The sequence below is a fragment of the Lipophrys pholis genome (assembly GCF_963383615.2).
Source record: "Lipophrys pholis genome assembly, chromosome: 13".
Lineage (NCBI taxonomy): Eukaryota > Metazoa > Chordata > Actinopteri > Blenniiformes > Blenniidae > Lipophrys > Lipophrys pholis.
Genome location: NC_137632.1, coordinates 2,660,984 through 2,678,952, shown reverse-complemented (window position 1 = coordinate 2,678,952; position 17,969 = coordinate 2,660,984). Strand labels below are relative to the sequence as shown.

The 17,969-nt window shown below is 41.6% G+C and overlaps 1 protein-coding gene across 2 annotated transcripts in view; it reads right to left on the bottom strand.

Moving 5' to 3' along the window:
* Positions 1-17,729, bottom strand: part of wars2 (tryptophanyl tRNA synthetase 2, mitochondrial) — a 42,637-nt gene extending 24,908 nt beyond the window's left edge. Inside the window, exon 1 of one of the 2 annotated variants that reach the window (XM_080477797.1) lies at positions 17,603-17,729. In XM_080477797.1, coding sequence (XP_080333923.1) covers positions 17,603-17,707 — 105 coding nt within the window. In that variant the 5' untranslated portion in view covers positions 17,708-17,729. The remainder of the gene's footprint in view (positions 1-17,602) is intronic. The other variant, XM_080477796.1, reaches the window with a different exon arrangement.
* Between the last annotated feature and the right edge of the window lie 240 nt (positions 17,730-17,969).

Here is a 17,969-nt window from a genome sequence, read left to right as displayed (position 1 = left end):
CTAATGCACAAAAACAAGGTCAAGTCACACCAGGTGTAAAGAACAAAGCTCAAGGCATAAGAACATTAATATCACCTGTAGAGGTGTCATCACAATACTGGCCTGATGCAGGCCTATTGGCGACTGTTTTTGTTACTGTGAGGGGAAAAAGTCGCTATCTGACACTAAGTGGATGCAAATTCATACTCGGCGATGCTAAGCGGCAAACGCACCGTTAAGTCCTAATTTAAAGCAGCTGCAGCTGCGCTCTGTGTGATCAGAGGCCGTTAATAAAAAACATGATTCTCCTGTTTCCAGAGGAAGCACTTTTTGCTCTTTGGTGTGGAAAACACGTCTGATTTTCATAGAAGCGATGTAAAGCTGTGCAGACGAGAGCAAAACAGGACAGGAAGTGCTAATGCTAAAGACATAGGGTCGCCAATAACCGTCAATATAAAATACCTCTTGTTGCACAGTTTGACAAGTTGGATATGTTAGCGTGTGTTGACATGTGCCGATAGGAACACTTACAGTGAGGTACTAAACAGCATCCAGTTACAATAAAACATTGAAATTAATTCCAAGAACTGTAATTGTATTAATAAGCGTTTCAGAAACATTGTGTTTCTCCCCATTTACAAGGAGTCTTTTCAAAAAGTTCCACCTTGAGAGGCATTTTCAGGAGCTCCGAGCACCATTGTTGTTTAAACAGAAAAATGCAATGAAAGTTTTTCGTTTTCACTTGAAAACTTTGTGTAAACGAGGCCACAGTACCTGAAAGTAACTAACTTCAAGTACTTGTACTTCCCCTGAGGGAAAAATCATCTAAACCCAAGTAAGAGTTGTGGCACTCATACTGACCACATAATTTACTCATTGTACATTAAAATACATCTTCTACACTCATATTTAAAGAACCTGAAGATAATATGTGCATGTGATCCCGTGACAGAACACAGAGGAGCTGAATGAGGGCGGATTTGAAAAGGCTGTGTACACTCTTTTACTGTTTGGTTTCCAGTAACTTCGATTGTCTTTAGGCTGCCTCCAGCATGAGTTGGATAACCCCGGCAGTTCACTCATGAGGAGAAAGCTGAGTCTGACCCTCCCATACAGAACACAGCAAATTGTTATTAGGTTGAATTGCTAATATATATTAAACCACTGATTAGGGGCCTTTAATTGTTTCTACAATGCATCATGATGCTGATGTCGACAAGCAGTTAAAGATTGGTACTTGTACTCATCTTTTAAGGAAGTGTTATTGGTGCATCCCTTAAATTATCATTGGTCAAACTAGATGTTTTTCTGATGTGTCATCAAACAATGTGAAGTATGTTATCCCTTCCAGTAGTCAGCAGCTTTCAGAAAATGTTCTTAGGCGGAGACTTCAAATCAGCTGCATGGGCAGTTTATCTCGCTATAGTGTGTGTGTGTGTGTGTGTGTGTGTGTGTGTGTGTGTGTGTGTGTGTGTGTGTGTGTGTGTGTGTGTGTGTGTGTTTAAAAAAAAAAAAAAAAAAAAAAAAAAAAAAAAAAAACTTGATTTTTGTAAACCTGAATTTATTTTGAGGATATAGAGTTGAGATTGGGTTGGAAAGTTGGAATGTTTAGGCAGCCATGTTTTGTACTTTGTGTTTTATTGTATATAAACAATAAAAAAAAAATTCTGGGAGGTAAAAGTATTAAAACTAGATCTTCATTATTGAGCAACTGGAGCTTCCAGGCCGTGTTATTCATCACAGTTATTCATCACTCTGGTGGAGCCAGAACATTTCTTCTCTCAGATCTGCCCCCGGGCTTCTTTTCAGGGCTCATACATCATATCAGAGCCTCAGTGTCCCGGAGTGGTCCACTGCCATCGCTCTCAGCATAGAGCCGGAGGCCGGGCACGACAGTTACCACCTTTTTACAGCACCAATTTCAACACGTTGCAAAACCACCTGCGGGGGCGCCGCTGCTCGCCCCGCTGCTCGCCCCGCTGCGAATTACCATCAGCTCTTTGTGGGCCTGGCGAAGGAGCCGCAGATCTGCAGATGCATCTCGTGTCGGCGGAGCGTCATGACGGGCCTGTGGACGGAGGATTTTCCGCAGCGCTCCAGCTGTGCATTCAACACACAGGATCCAGTGTTCTTCTTCTGTCACGGGCGCCGCAGGCGCCCCATTAACACCGGCATCATGCTGAAATACACCCCAACACACCTTCCCCCTGTTCCTGCGTATCTTTCTTCATCTCTGTCTATTGGCTCACTATGGGACCTGTTAAAGCAGACGACCAACAGAGCTGCACTTCAGTGAAGTATCAAACAAGAAATGGGCTTTAGTGTGTCCCCTCCCCTTTATGCTTGAAGGTATGTGTGTGTTTGGCCGGTATGGGAACACACACCCCAGCTTGAAACAAAGTGTGTGTGTGACCACAGAGAAAGCACACATGTAAACACACCAGCAAAGCAAGCAGTGGATGAAATGTGTCTACAAAATAAAGGGTGAAACAGGAATAAAACTATAGTCGAGGCAAGACTCGGGCATTTCTTTTCTTTTTTCCACCCTGTTGGAGGGGCAGGCGAGGGGAAGGCCCAAAAGGAGCGCTTGATTAAATCTGCGGTTGACGTGTGGGACAGGTGAGATTGATGAGGTTCCTCTGAGCTTCACACTGTGCGGAGAGCGGGGGTACAGGAACAGAACGATGCAGTGTGGCGGGCCAGGGCTTGGGGCCCGCTCGCGCCGTGGGGTCCCTCGGCTGATTAATGGGACTGGAGGCCCTTCAAAAACAGCACTCCCCGCAGACTGGGCCCGACGGTGCTCCAAAAATAACCAGGCCAGGGAAGGAGGAGTGGGGTGGAGGGGGGCCAGAGCAGCAGCCCCGGCCTTCTGAAGGAACCAGACTTCAATGCAGCCTGGGGGGAGATAACCGAGAGGAGCAGTGCCTACTTAAGACAGGAAACTGTGATGTGGCTCATTAGAAGCTAAACATTTAATGACTCCTCTGGTTTATGGAAAGTGACTAACACTGACAGCGGAAAGTGGATCAATGGCAGGATCGGATTACGAGCTAAAATGTGTGAAAGAGGGGGGTGAAACTGTCACACCACCAAACCTTAGAAAAAGATTTACAGAAGAACTGAGAATACTTTTCAGACTTATCATGAGACTTGCATCTCATTTCTATGAGTTTGTTGTGCCTTAAATTTTACCAGCATCATCTTATTATTTGCCTGAAATTTTCTTTTTTTTGTGAACAAAATGTTTTAATTAATTGACTCAGATTAAACAAGATACAACACTTCTTTTTGTTTTTGTGTTACGTAAAAGAACGAAACCCACCCCAAAAAACAAAAAAAAATAATAATCATGAGCTTAGATTCAGCAGCATGGTGAAAACAAGAACATATTGCCAGAGCATGTATGACCAGCCTCAAGAGCCGCCGAATTAACCAAGAACATAAACTAAAACTTCAACTGAAAACAAACAGGAAAGAAAGGAAACAAACACAAGGTGTGCCGCCTTCTACTAGCTGACATCTCCATGAATACAACATCTAAAAAAGTTAGAATCCAGTGTTTGAGGAGGCTTCCATCGCAATGCGACCATCTCTTTAGCAGTCGTGATACCAGCAAGTATTCACCGCCTCACTGCCCTTGACAGACCCAGCCCAGATAAATCATTCAGTAGTAGAACTGGGACAGTCACTGGGATAGTTACAGATGTTAAGTTTGATAGTTGAGAGGCCACATTAGTCCAGAAGTGCTCAACCGGAGGACACTCCCACATCATGTGACTATAAGTACCTGGAGAATTCAAATTTCAAAGGCTGCAAGACGGATCAATTTCATAACATGTAGTCTCCGTGGAGTAAGAGAGGTTCTATGGACATAATTAAAGTGAATCTGCTGGTGACTCGGGTTGCGGGAAGCCTCCCTGATATTTTTCCAAACCTGCTCCCACTGAAAATCAGGATCTAGAGCAGGCTGATCATTCCTCCATAACCTGTCCGGTGGTACATCAGAGTAAGAAGATCTCAGGGAAAAAGAGTACCGGTACAGTTTGAAATAACAGCGGCTTAGTTTCCATTGTGTAGCAATCAAATTATAAAGAGGGTGGATCGATAAGGTTTGCTGTAGGGGAATACTGTGTGCATTAAGAGCATGTCTGAGTTGTAAATAAAAAAAGAAGGAGGGCGGCAAGGCTAAAGTGTCTCTTACATCCTGACATTTACTATATGAATTTCCTGATTTCCTGTTCCTGTAAAACCAGCCTCAGATGTCTGAGGATTCACACTACAACGGAGGGCGTGTCCTCACTCTGCAGCTCTGCTCCAACAGCAGACAATGGTTTGTGACACTTGGCTACTAAAAGACGACCAAAGCTGTGTCCTCACAAATGTCCTATACAGTTCAGAATGTTGACGATTGACCAAGGAGGATTTAAAAAAGCTCTCCACATTTCACCCTAAAATAAACTAATTTTACTTCATTAATGCCTTTGGGGAAATTCCCTTTCTGCTTTCCCACGGTGGTGATCTGTCGCTCGGTGGAGATCGAACCTGCAAACATCCGATCCCAAGTCCGCCTGTCTAACCTCTCGGCCACCACTGCCCCGAGTGCCCCTATGGACTTCTGCACATCTCTTTGCCCCAAAACCAATTCAAACAAAGCCCTGTTTGAAAGGTGCCGGACTGAATTGATGGCGACCATCCTACTGAGAAGGTGCTGGAGGTGGATTGCACACGTCTCCCCCCCAAAAAGCCTCTGTCACCAAAACGTCCTCACACTGGACACCAGAGGGGAAGCCAAGGACCAGTCGTCTGAAGATCAAGTGACAAGGGACAGTAGAGAAAGAAATGCAACAAATGGGAAAGACCTGGAGCAGCTTTTCAGCGATGGGAAAGGACCAGCAGAAGTGGTGGGATGTTGCTGCCCCGCTCGCCACGTGGGGCAACAGGCATGAGCAGCAGGTAAAACAGAAAACCAATAGTAAAGCGGAGTTCATTTCTGATATCTGTTAGTCAACCAGCAGGTTGGTTCCATTGAAGAGTAAAACAGCTGCAATTTAAAAAGTGGACAAACAGTCGTGTATTTGTGAATTTGTCTCCGCCACATGCTGCTTCTCAGCTGTTTTGGTTTGTCGTGATTGTCGGTTCAGGACGGCTGTGTCTCATTTTCCTCTTGAGCAAAACAACACGCCAACATTAGCTTTGTTGAGTGATTGCTCAGTAAGGCTATAGAGGCAACGTGATTGTGACTTTTAATAGCAAATGTTGTGGGATCACAAGATAATCCAAGTCAAATGGTCTGAGGAACATAGAGAGACTTTTGAACAAGTAATTACAGCTCAAACTTTTCGCCTCATGTCCGAAAAAATGTTTGGAACTCAAATAAAAAGTGAAAGTCCCAGTTGAACAGTCATGTGTTAAACAGTTTTATGGGACAGAAACATTAGTCTCGAAGCATAATCTTAGTAAGTACGTCCAGTACACAAGAGTAGACGGAGATAGTAGTGCAAGTACATCTAAAAATGTCAAATCGGTTCATCGATTTGTTGAGTTGCAGACTAACTAACACACTGCTGAGGGTTTCAGGCTTTTGAATAAATAAGCCTGAATTACTCTTCTGTATAGTTGGCTTCTTTTAATTTCAAAAGTCGAGAAATACTTGAGAATTCTTTTCACAAACTTAAATTCATTATTTAATACAGCATCCAGCCCAACACACACAGGATTATTTTAGAGATTAAAAAAGTTTTGTTAATAACACCACAGAGCCATCCAGCTTTACACCATTTGGCTCAATGATTAATATTGCTCATGTAAATAAAAAGCAAACCAGGTTAAAAGTGACATTTTCCTTTCTTTCCGGCTCTTTCTGGAGCGGGAAGCAGCACCGCAAGTGTGAAAACAACCTAAAAGTGACCTGACATTATTCAGGCCTGCTAAAACCGAAATACAACAGGTCTACGATGACATGTGGAGCAGCTGGAAAAACCCCAAACAGCTTAATTCATACCTCGCTGACTGGTGGATAAACATGGTGCTGCCAACGCTGCTTCTTTTTTTTGAGTTTTGAATAGTTTCATTAAACCATTCCTCTCTCTCTAACTCTCACAAGTGTGTTTGATTTTGACTCAATGGCAGGAAGATAACGACTGACAGCAGAACCAATACCTCAACAAAAAACAAAAGGAGGCTCAGTGAACACGTCATGAAACTCTTTTTGTAATAAGTGTCTCAACGAAGGGAGCGTCTGTTGATTCCAGTTAAAACACTGGATAAGTTTTCCATATAAAATACAATTGTTTGCAATAGCCTCAGGAAATGCAGTGTTGCTGCTGTCTGACTTTCATCTTTCTATTTATATTTGAAGTGTTGTTGTGTTCTATAATAGCAGACACACAGCAATGTTCTTAGCAACTAACAATTTTTCAACCAACTGAACAATAATATTGTCCTTAAAAATGGAAAATTCACAGAAAACAAAAAAAATCACTACTGTACATTCAAACGCAGCATTTTGCTCTGAATTTCCTGAAGGTTGTACCTGCAACTAAGTTGAGTAGAAGAAGACGAGCTGCTTTATCTTCTCAGTCTAGACGGGATCACAAAGTCTCTGGGTAAACGATGTCAAACTAGCCTGAGAACAAGGTTTTCCAAGTGAAAACGCTAAAGTTTTGTTGTATTTCAGTCATCTGTTTACACGACAACGGTGTTCGGAGCCACTAAAGAAATTGTTTAAGAGCAGCTCCTAAGGTGGAACTTTTCGAAAACGCTTGGATTAGTTGTTGTGAAAACTGGTGAAAATGCAACTTTCTGGAAACTCTCGGACTCCACCTTCGTCTAGAAGGTGGAAACGAGGCAACTGCGCATGTGCACCACGGGCTTAGTAAATAGTTCTACACATGCACAAGTAGATGGACAATAACAAACATGGCGGCCTCCAGAGTGTCATGACTCCCAAACCATATTCTCCTGGGACTTGGTAGTTTTACCGTTGAGAGTCATCGTAATAACAATCCAAATCGGTCGTCATGTCCATGTTCTCTCCATTGCCAATGTTTATAGCGTATCTATTTCTTTTCATAAGTGTACAAAAACAAGCAACAGCATCTACTAGTGGCACGGCATGAAAAGCACATCGTTTTCAGTGTTACTGTCGTGGAAATGGACATTGTTCTCAGAACATTGCATGTAAATGTGGAACTTTGTGAAACGAAAATGTAATAACAAAGCATTTTCATTAAAGTGTTGTAAAAGGTTCTAATCTATGGTTCTGATGATTCAGGAAATGTGTTAATTTATGTTTGTAATTTCATGTTTGTATAAATTAGTTAAAAGGACTTTATTTTGAAAGTGTTTAAAGGCAGAACCTAGTTCAGAGAGTTTATGGTTCCTGCGGTGGAGTTTACAGACAGACCACACAGTTAACGAACTCAACCTCACGTAAACAGACTTTAACGGGGAAAAAAGAAAACGAAAGACTCTTTTTCATGACATGCGGCAAATGAGGTACTGTTCCATCATATATGATTGTATATTTATGGAATTCTATCTGTACAATGTAAGAAAATAAAGGCCCGCTCCAAAAGAACCTGTGTCCACGGTGGTGAAGAGAGCTCCACACGGCCTCACACCACTGGCAGCAATGATATCCCAATTATCCAAAAGCCTGTATTGAGTGTGGTGTGCAGCATTTCTGACACAGCCCACATGCTACCTTGTTTTCATTGTCATTGTTTTCAAACACTGACAAACTGCACATTTCTTCAGTACTTTCAGGAGAATGCTTCAGGGAGGGAGACGGACGTCTGACGGCTCTGGAGCTCTGACTGGTGCCGGGCAGGTACATAATAGTTAAACAGCCTTGTAATTAAATCAAACTTTAATATTTGGCACTTGCTGGTGAGAGGGCCTTTATTTATTTATTATTGCACACATTCCAGCATTTATTTGCAACGATATGATAATCCCTTTTAAAAATGTGCCGTCTTTCTTTGCCATGAAGTTGACAATTGCATTGTTTTATTCAAGCGTCTGATCTATATCTTAGCTTCCAACATAAACACTGACTGTTGAACTGACCGACACTTTAAATTGACAATAAAAGGTTCGATTCTATTCTCATACATTGTCCCACCAAACTCATTAGTGACCACTATATTTTTGTTCTCAATTGTGTGTGGGTTGACGCAAGTAATTACATTATATGTGTATTCTGCCAAAATAGAAATTCAAGATAAACGATGAGCTGTGACAAAAGGAAACTGCTTAAATATGTTAAAACTAACAAGAGCCGATTCTCTGATTCTGTAATCCAGCTTCACTCCATGGATATTTTTTTGTGAAAGAGAAATCTGCTGACATATGGGACTGCTTTAAGGAAATGGATCATGTGCACTACATCCGAGTCAGGGCCCTGGCTGCAGAATGATTACCACAGTCCCAATTACACAGAAGGGACTGCTGAGAATTAGCGGGCTTTTTCTGACAGTGAAAAATAAATAGGGCAGTTAATGAACATCCTCGAAGGGGAAGCCATGTTTCCTCGCTCTCGCCGGCCTCTTCCCTCGTGGTGCGGCAGCCGCTCTAATGGTTTTAACTGACAACTGAGTAAGTGAATTTGGAGTCGAGGAGAAAAGAGGCGAATTACAAGTCACTTCCTCTTTCCTGGAGCCCGGGGCTGACATGACTGATATCAGCTAATAACAGGACCACAGGCGAGGGGGCAGTTGGATGGGGGGGCATTTTTACAGCTGATCCGAGGCAGGAGGGTTTTAACTTTACATCCAATATGGAAAAAAGGAGCAATATTCTCCACTTGAGCCGATAATAATTGAAGAAACACTTTACCATATGTGAAAAATACTGAAAATCTGACAAAAATAAAATAATACTCTTGTTTTGAAGGCTTTTGGACCTTTCTTGGACCACTGCAAGTCACTTTGAATAGATCTTAACAATGTAGGGCGACAGTACATTTATAAGAGTTAATTTAACATGAATAACCTCGACTTCTGGCTGTAAATCCCATATTTTAGGATTTTAAGACATCGCTTTTGGCAGTTTGTTGATTGTTATTTTTGCCGGAGGAGCGAGAAGGAAAGTCATCTAATATAAGTAATGTGAGCTTTTCTATTATGAAAAGCTCACATTTCTTTTAATAAAAGAAAGAAAAATACTGTTGGCTAAAATCTTAAATTATCTTCTTAATAATTTCAAGTGTGAAATACTGATTTAAAATGATTATGTTATCCTTCAGAACAGTAGCGGATGTGGGGAAAGCACAGCAAAGCCTTTCAACGCTTCTGCTTCATCATCACTTCCATTTTCTTGCTGCATCAGCTAATCGGGGAAAACTCAACTGGAAATATAATTCATCAAAGATTTTGTACCGTGGTAGGACTAACAGTAAAATGTAGTAGTACTGTCTATTCAGCCAGGACTGCCTGCCACAGCAAACTAATGCACGTTGTCCGTCTGTTGGGCCAGTTTGTTCACAGGATGTCCGTAATGCCACAACAGGCCACCAGGGGGTGGGAATGGACGACGACCAACTATTAAATACTAGCAGCAAATCTATATAATATTAACTTGGGGCTCTTAATCAACCAGTACTGACACTAACTGGATCGTAAGCCAGTGAACACAATACCCAGAATCCTTCACGTTTTGTAAATCATCATCATTACTTTATTAATTCATTGGGGAAATTCTTTTTTTCCTGCATCAACCTATTTTCTGGGTTGTGGTGAGCAGCCACATTACGGCGCTCCGTGGAGCTGATGGGGGAGGAGGATCTTGCTCATGGACCCGCAGTTGTGGCCTTTCTGCTGAGGGATTCGCTGGTGAGACCAGGGCCAGATGTTTCATGGTGGCACAAGGGGCAAACATCCAAAGCAGTAAAGTTCCTTCTCCATCCGAAATGGACTAAAGTTATTTTGCACATTTTCAGTCTCAGCAGCCTGAAAGTACTTTATGCTCGTAGTGTGAGACACATGCCGCCATGCACACGCTGTTCAATCCCCATTCAAAGCAACTCAGTGTTTTTACCAAGGACACATGGACGTGGCAGGACAGGGCTCAAACTACCAACTCTATGATTGGAGGACAGCCCTCTCTACCAACTTGTCGTTTGTTTTCAGTCAAATCCATCAATGTGTGAAGCTCCCAGTTCAATATATCATAAAAAGAAAGTAAAGCTTTTAAATCAACCTGGACTGGATATTAACGGGAAAGAAATCCAACAACAAAAAACGTGATAACAGAATAACAGTTTTAATAATGAGGTCCAGTGAAATAGTGAGCGACTGCACTGAACAGCCAGATGTCGAAGAAAAGAATAAAACTAAGATGAAATATTTTCCATAATAGTAACAGGAAGAAGTGCATTATTCTTTACGGAGGACAATTATCCACGTGAAATTAAATATATCCACTAATTGAACGATGGAATCGTTTTCCCTTCTTATTAGTTTTAATATAAAAAGAAATAGAGAATGTTGACATTCATTTTTATCACTCCTCCAGCTTTTGGTTCCCCTCTGTGTCAGCGTCTTCAAAATATTCTGGATAAGTATTACATCAGCAGTCAGGGCAGCAGGTAATGATGAGGAATCGGCACATCTGCTCCGGTTTTTCTCTTGTTTTTCGTTTGGAATTATTTCTCATCTACTGTGAACTGCCTCAGAGATATCCCTCATTAGACTTCACAAGAAATTAAATCTAAAACCATGAAAGTTCAAAAAGCCGTCTTACGCAGACTGTCAAAAGCATGAGAGAGAGGTAGAGTAACTCTTCCTCCTCAGTGTCACTCTGCAGCTTTTAGCACTTTTTCCAGTGCAGAAAGCCTCGTCCTGTTTGACGCACATCACACCTTGCAGCATTGTGAGCCGGCTGCTGTTTGTGCGCTCGGCTCTGCACATTTGGAGAAAAGTGAAACAAATGAAAACCAACACTTCATTTCTGATGTTATTGCTGGTAACGAAGCGCCGCTGCGATGCTTTCAGAGTTCTCCCACTCTGGTCGCACACCCCGGCCTCTCCGGAGACTTTGTCTTAACAAAGCACAGGCGGGACGGCAGTGAAACGCTCGTCCATCAACCACTAACAGGGCCGTGTGCAGCAGGCTGACGTCTTCTACGGCAGCGGAATGTGAAGAACAGCTCAATGTTTTCTACGCTTGTGACACAGAAACAAACTGCATGTTCTTATGTGTGCCGGGGGACTCGTTGTTTGCCTTGACACCCCATTTGCTTCGCTAAAGCAGCCGTGCAATGATAGAAAACCCTAAACTGACTAATAACAGGCGTGTTTCTGAAAACCACTAACGTGAAAAAGTTACACTTAAGCAGTGCTACTGTGGATATGAGGTTACAAGTCAGACAGAGGAAGAAAACTGCAGGTAAAACCGCCGGCAGACAGACCAGAACACAAACGTTAGCCATGAAAGAAAGCTGCAAGTTAAACATGTATTCTTATCAATCAGCTGCATCACAGAAAATATAAAGTAGGTAGTATTTAAATTCACACGTAAAATAATTGTATTTTATATATATTTATATATATATATTGTGTAGGTTTATTCCACATGTTAATCATGTAATGAGATGTGAGGGGGGGGGGGGGGGGGGGGGGGGGCCCCTCCCTCTGTGAGCTGGTGGAGGTGACAGCCAGTGTGGAGGTTTAACTGAAAGCAGTGGCCATAAATACCAAAACTTCCTGCTGCAGCTTCCCTGGTTTCCTCCAGCATATGTTTACATTTTAAACTAGTGTGACAATTTAACAGTAATACTTTAAATACTTTCCCATCGCCTACTTCCTAAAAACAACAAAGAAAATTTAAGAAACTGCTGCATCAGCAGGAAAGAACAAGCAGAAACACAATGTTTTATGTTTTCAGGGTAAAGGAAGGGACGAGAATAGTTCTAACATTCTCTGTATGTCCAGCATACTGTATATCATTTATCCATCTTTTAAATCACATTTATATATAAAGTCGGGTCACAATGAGCTCAAACGGATCCCATCTGGGCAGGAGACCCTACCGACAGGTGGTCAGACCATCGCAGGGCAAACAGAGAAAACATTGCACAGACACACTTCGAGGAAATTAGACGGACCAATGAACTGACACACCATGTCTTCAGGCTGCAGGGCAGCCAGGGGAAGTACCACGAACACACAGGGAGAACATGTCACCTTCAAACCAGCAGGGGTTGGTAGGAGGGCAGCCACTGGCTGCAGTCCCACTTCTGTGTTCCTCACCACCTTTTAATACGTTTGTTGTTTTGGAGGCAACTGTTGGTGCAGCGGGTGGTCTTCCTGTTTGCAACCCCCAGAGTCATTCTCTTAATATTAAAATGTCTTTGGGTAAACCACTGGATCCCACCTTGCTTTCGTTATGCGAGTGTGACCGGCCATGGAAAAGTGAGTTGACACTGCTGACGTGGTCAAATTCAAAACATAAGTAAACCCCATTCACCTTTTTTTTGTACTAAAACTTTTGGATTATTTTTTAAATTGCTGCATCTCACCCCAGAATATACACCGTCTTTAATGGAAGTGATAGGAATAATTTAGCACAGAAACAAATGTCTTTGAAACTCCTGTTAGTGTTTATTAAGTATGACATTTATCTAAAAATAAAGTTGTAAATAACCTGACTGCTGTAACCCGACAGAACAAATAACAGAAAAAGACTAACTGGAGAAAAAAATTATTCAGTGAAATATTATCTTATGTCACTATCGTTCTTTAAGTCTACTGGAGACTTCCCATTATTCTCTCCATCATCTGTGTACCTGGAGGTTTGATCTGTACCCATCCACTCTGCAGGGAGAACATTTAGACGTGCTCGTTGCTCCCTGTCCTGATCATGTTTCCACGGGCCTGTAACCTCAAATACATCAAATTCATCCACCAGTCAATTACTTATGAATTAAGCTCGTTGGAATTTTTCCAGCTGCTCAACGTGTCACACGGACACACACACACATATATATATCTATATATATAGATATATAGATATATATATCAAGCTGAATTTAAATCAAATGGAAAGTTTTCACTTTAAAGAGAACCAGATAACACTGCAAGACCCCAGGGATGGTATTCATGTATACATGAAGATGATATCTGAATATCTGTTGGATGATAAACTAAAATATTCTTCACAGGGATATCTCATATGGTAAATGGATTTCACTGACATAGTGCTATATTTCATTGCTTTGTCAGGCCCCAGAGCGAGTGGAAGGAAGTGAAGCTGACGTTAAAACTAAGTATGGTTGAACTTGGGACGATGCTTCGGAAACATGCAAACTTCTCACAGAACGGTCCAGTCTCACAAATAAACCAGGTTACCTTGTTGTGAAGTAGGTGTTAGATACAATGTACATACAGGTAATAATTTAATAAAAAAATTAAAAAATGTCTTCTGGGCAAATATTTGATCTTAACGCCCACATTTTATAATACAGATGGTAGGATGATTCTACTGTACAACATAACTCCCTATTGTTATGTTCCTTCTTCCTTCCACTTCGGAAACGCAGTCAAGCCAGCCGCCACTCCGTTTAGCGGTGCGCCTACACACTATGCATTACCATAAGAGCATTCTCAAACGGATTTCAAGATAAAGTGACGTTTCAATGAACGAGACCTCGCCTTCATTCAGACAGTTAATAAAACACAAATTAATACTACGGCTAATAACAGGCAACAAGACAGCAAATAACTGAATGCATTAATACTTGGACAACTATTATGAGTAAAGTAATTATAAAATTTACTGCATGAGAAAGCAACAAAAATAACTATAAATAGAAAACTAATTTTCTGTCAGTGGCGTATTAATATTACTATAATACAATAATCATGTGCCCATTCTGATGACGTCTTTCAATTAATAGCCCAACAAAACAGAATATCTTTGAAAAAATCTGATTAATATTAAATTAAATCCTTTTGTCTCCATAAAACAATCTAATTTAAGATTGATTGACCTATTCATTTTGTGTAATATCAAAATAAGAGCCCTCTGAAATAGCACAATTGGGCTCACATTGATATAAATTCAAACTGATATTAAGAGGAATATCCCTGTTATCATTCAGTTTTTCTATAATCAGACTGATAGTAGGCCATCTGGGAATGTCACTCACCAAGTATCAACCCAATCTGATGTGGCATATCAAAATAAGAGCTCTTTAAAATAGCACGAGGGCTCCTATCGCTCTAACTTTGAACTGAAATTAAATGGAAATTCCCTGTTGTCATTTCACTATTCTATATCAGAGTGATAGTAGGCCACGCCAGGATGTAACTCACAAAGTCCCAGGTAAATCTGATGTGTCATCTCAAAATAAAAGCCAATTGAAGGTTTCAATATGACCAAACACTCAACGGAATATTTCTTGATTTAAAGTAGGATTACCTCCAAATGTCCTGGTTATCATGAAGTCATTCCACATCATAGTGATAGAGGGCCATCCCAGGATACCACTCATTGAATTCTGTGTTTGATGAATTTCCAAAGTGCTCTTATTTTGAAATGACATATCAGAATTTGATTATAGTAACTGAGTTGTATCCTGGGGTGGCCCTCTATCACTGTGAGGTTGGAAATATGGAATTAATCAAACTGGCGATATCATATCGAGTATATTTGAATGACTTTTATTTTGAACTGAAAAATCAGATAAAATCCTAATAAATCAGATCAAATCCTAATATTGACTTAATGGTATCCTGGGATGGCCCTCTATCACTATGATGTGGAATGAATCCATGATAACTCGGAAATTTGGAGGTAATCCAACTTTAAATCAAGAGCTATTACGTTGAGTGTTTGGTCATAATGAAACTTTCAATTGGCTTTTATTTTGACATGACACATCCGATTTAACTGGGACTTTATGAGTAACATAACCACTGAAGTGGTCTACTGGTTATCTGACATGGAATGATTCAATGACAACAGGGAGTTTCCATTTATTATCAGTCTAAATTTAGAGTGATAGTTGCTCAGATGTGCTGTTTCAATGGGCTCTTATTTTGATGTGCCACATCAGATTGAGCTGATACTTAGAAGGTCACCTCAGGATGTCACTCACCATCAGTCTGACATGGAATGGTTCAATGATAACAGGGAATTTGTTTTAATATCAGTCTGAAGTTAGCGTGAATGGAGCTCTGATGTGCTATTTCAGTGGGCTCTTATTTTGACATGCCACATCAGACAGGGCTGATACTTGGTGAGTCGAGGTGGGAATTGATAAGATTTGATCAAAATCAATGTCATTGTCAATTCTGCTTTTCAATCCAATTCCTTATCAATTCTCCTAACGATTCCTGAGTGTTTTGTTTCTTCTGCACCAAAAGGAACAATTGTTTGTTTTGGAGACTGGAGAGGAATGTAGAGGTGACGTAGGAGGAGGAACTCGTTCTCTCGGTCTGCAGGAAATGCTGTGTTTTCATATTGTGTTGGTGCTTTGTTTGAGGGGATATTCAACACAGAATGATCTAATACATAGACATACAGCAGTAGACCTCTACTAGATTGTGTATGTCTACACAGTACACATACTCTAGTAGATTGCTTACTCTATAGAGTGAAAACTAGAGGCTCACACGTATAGTGAAGCTCTACTAGCATATGTCTACACTGTCGGCTCGTTGGAGCAGACATTCACTACAAGGGACAGATTGACGGCAGAGTTCATTTATTAAAAGTCCCTCATTAGTCCTCAGACAGGACATTTCTTCACCAAATGGACCGTCGTCAGCAGTCACACAGGGTGGTGCTCTGGGGAGGTGATGGAGGCTGGGGGTGTAGAACAGGAGGAGGTGATGGAAGCAGGGGGTGAAGCTCAGGAAGAGGTAATGGAGGCCGGGGATGTAGGTCAGGAAGAGGTAATGGAGGCCGGGGGTGTAGCTCAGGAGGAGGTGATGGAGGCCGGGGGTGTAGCTAATGGAGGCAGGGGCTGTAGCACAGGAGGTAGTGGAGGTTGTGGGTGTAGCTCAGGAGGTGGTGGAGCCCGGGTGTGTAGCTCAGGGAGCCATGATGCAGGTTGTTTTGACTATCAGAGTAACCCTGAGTACCGGAGTAGAACCAGCACACACAGAGAGAGAACATGAAAACTCCACACAGAAAGGCTCCTGCTGGGATTTGCACCAAGACTTTTTTTTGGTTTTGTTTTAACTGGACCTTGTGGCTGTGAGGCGAGAGGCTGTGGACTCTGTGGATTCAGGACGTGGTGAGAGGAACATGTATTACCGTATCCTATTATTTTAACGTTTATCATTTCCCACTTTAGACCTTCTTCCTCCATGTTTTCTCCTGGTTGAAGGAGGTCTGCATCGCAGAGGGTGACGTAATGCAACGCACCGCAACGCGACTTGGAAATGAATCGTTAAGAAGAATCGAACACATTTAAGGTGTACGATTCCAATGGAATTGATCCACTGGAACTGGTTCTCAGTCAGAACCGGTTTTTGATCCCCATCCCTATAGGTGAGTGACATCTCAAGATGCACTACTAGACATCTGATACGGAATAGATGAATGACAAGAGGTTATCCGTTTCCGGGTCACGGGGGTGACAGTCTGAGCACAGTCTGTCACCCAGATCACATCGCACCATTTAAGAACCTTCCTGCAGGTGGTGAGCCCACGGGAAGGTGGCGCCCGGCGTGGTACACGAACCCACTACCCTGAGATTGTGAGTCGCATGCTCTACCAACTGAGCTAGCCGGGGGGGGGGCTCTTATTTTCATATACCATATTCTGACCTGGCATACTATCAAACTGAAGTTAAATGACTTATGGTTTATATCATATACAATCGAACCTAATCTAAGTCTGAATTGTGCCATGATCTGCTGCTCTGTTGGGCCTTTAATTTGAATAAAGTAATTAGAGTGGGCTGATATCTATAGTATTATAATAACATTAATACGTCACTGACTGAAAATATGTTTTGTTTTTTGCTTCTGCAAGCAATAACATTTATTAAAATGATATTTTTAATAGTTTGTATCAATGATACATTCATTATTTTCTTTGTTGTTATGTGTTATTATTAGCCGTAGTATTATTTGTGTTCTATTAACTATCTTAATGAAGGCGAGATCTCCTTCACTGAAACGTCCCTTTTATTTTGAAATCTGTATGCGTATGCTCTTACGGTAATGCATAGTGTATAGGCGCACCACGAAACAGAGTGGCGGCTGGCTTGACTGCGTTTTCCGAAGTTGGGGTGCTGGCTTAACACCAGTCTTTACAGTCCACGTGACACAACGTTTTAGATCAACAGCGTTCATTAATCTGCCACATAACAAGGAATAGTTTAACAGAAACAAGTTATTTAACGTCACTAGAGGTTTTGCAGGTATTCTCCGGAGGTCGTGTTGACAATACATATCAAATAACTCCGAACACGCCTCCGATTGAACTACAACCTGTTAACACAACTGTTAATTATGAAACTAATAAACTGAGTGACCCCCTCGTCATCTCCCGAGTTAAAACACCCATAAGACAAGTGTAAATGAAACTCTAAAAACACGGTTAAAATCAGCATCTGGCTACACGCTAGACCCCCTAAAGGAGCTTTCTTTTCACACGCAGCACGCACCTTGTTTCCCAGACTGACTCCAGCGCAGAGAGACCTTTTAGAGAAGTTAAACTTCTGAATGAATCTGGAAAGATGTTTTAAATGTGTCCGTAAGGGGAGCGCCATCTTGGATTGTGACGTCACAGGACAGCAGCTGCGGAGGGACAAAAATCAGGAGAGCGTTTCAGAATTTATTTATGCATCGTTTTCCAGCAATGTAAGAGCAGCACAAGGACTTTGGGAGATGATCTCTCATTCTGAGTCTGCAAATCTTCCTCAACTGTCGTATATCCTCCTCACTGACTATTTGTAACCTGAGAGCTGAAACTAAAACCTTCTCTAAACATAAATCTAATCACTGTCCTCACAGCATTAATCATTGTGAAAC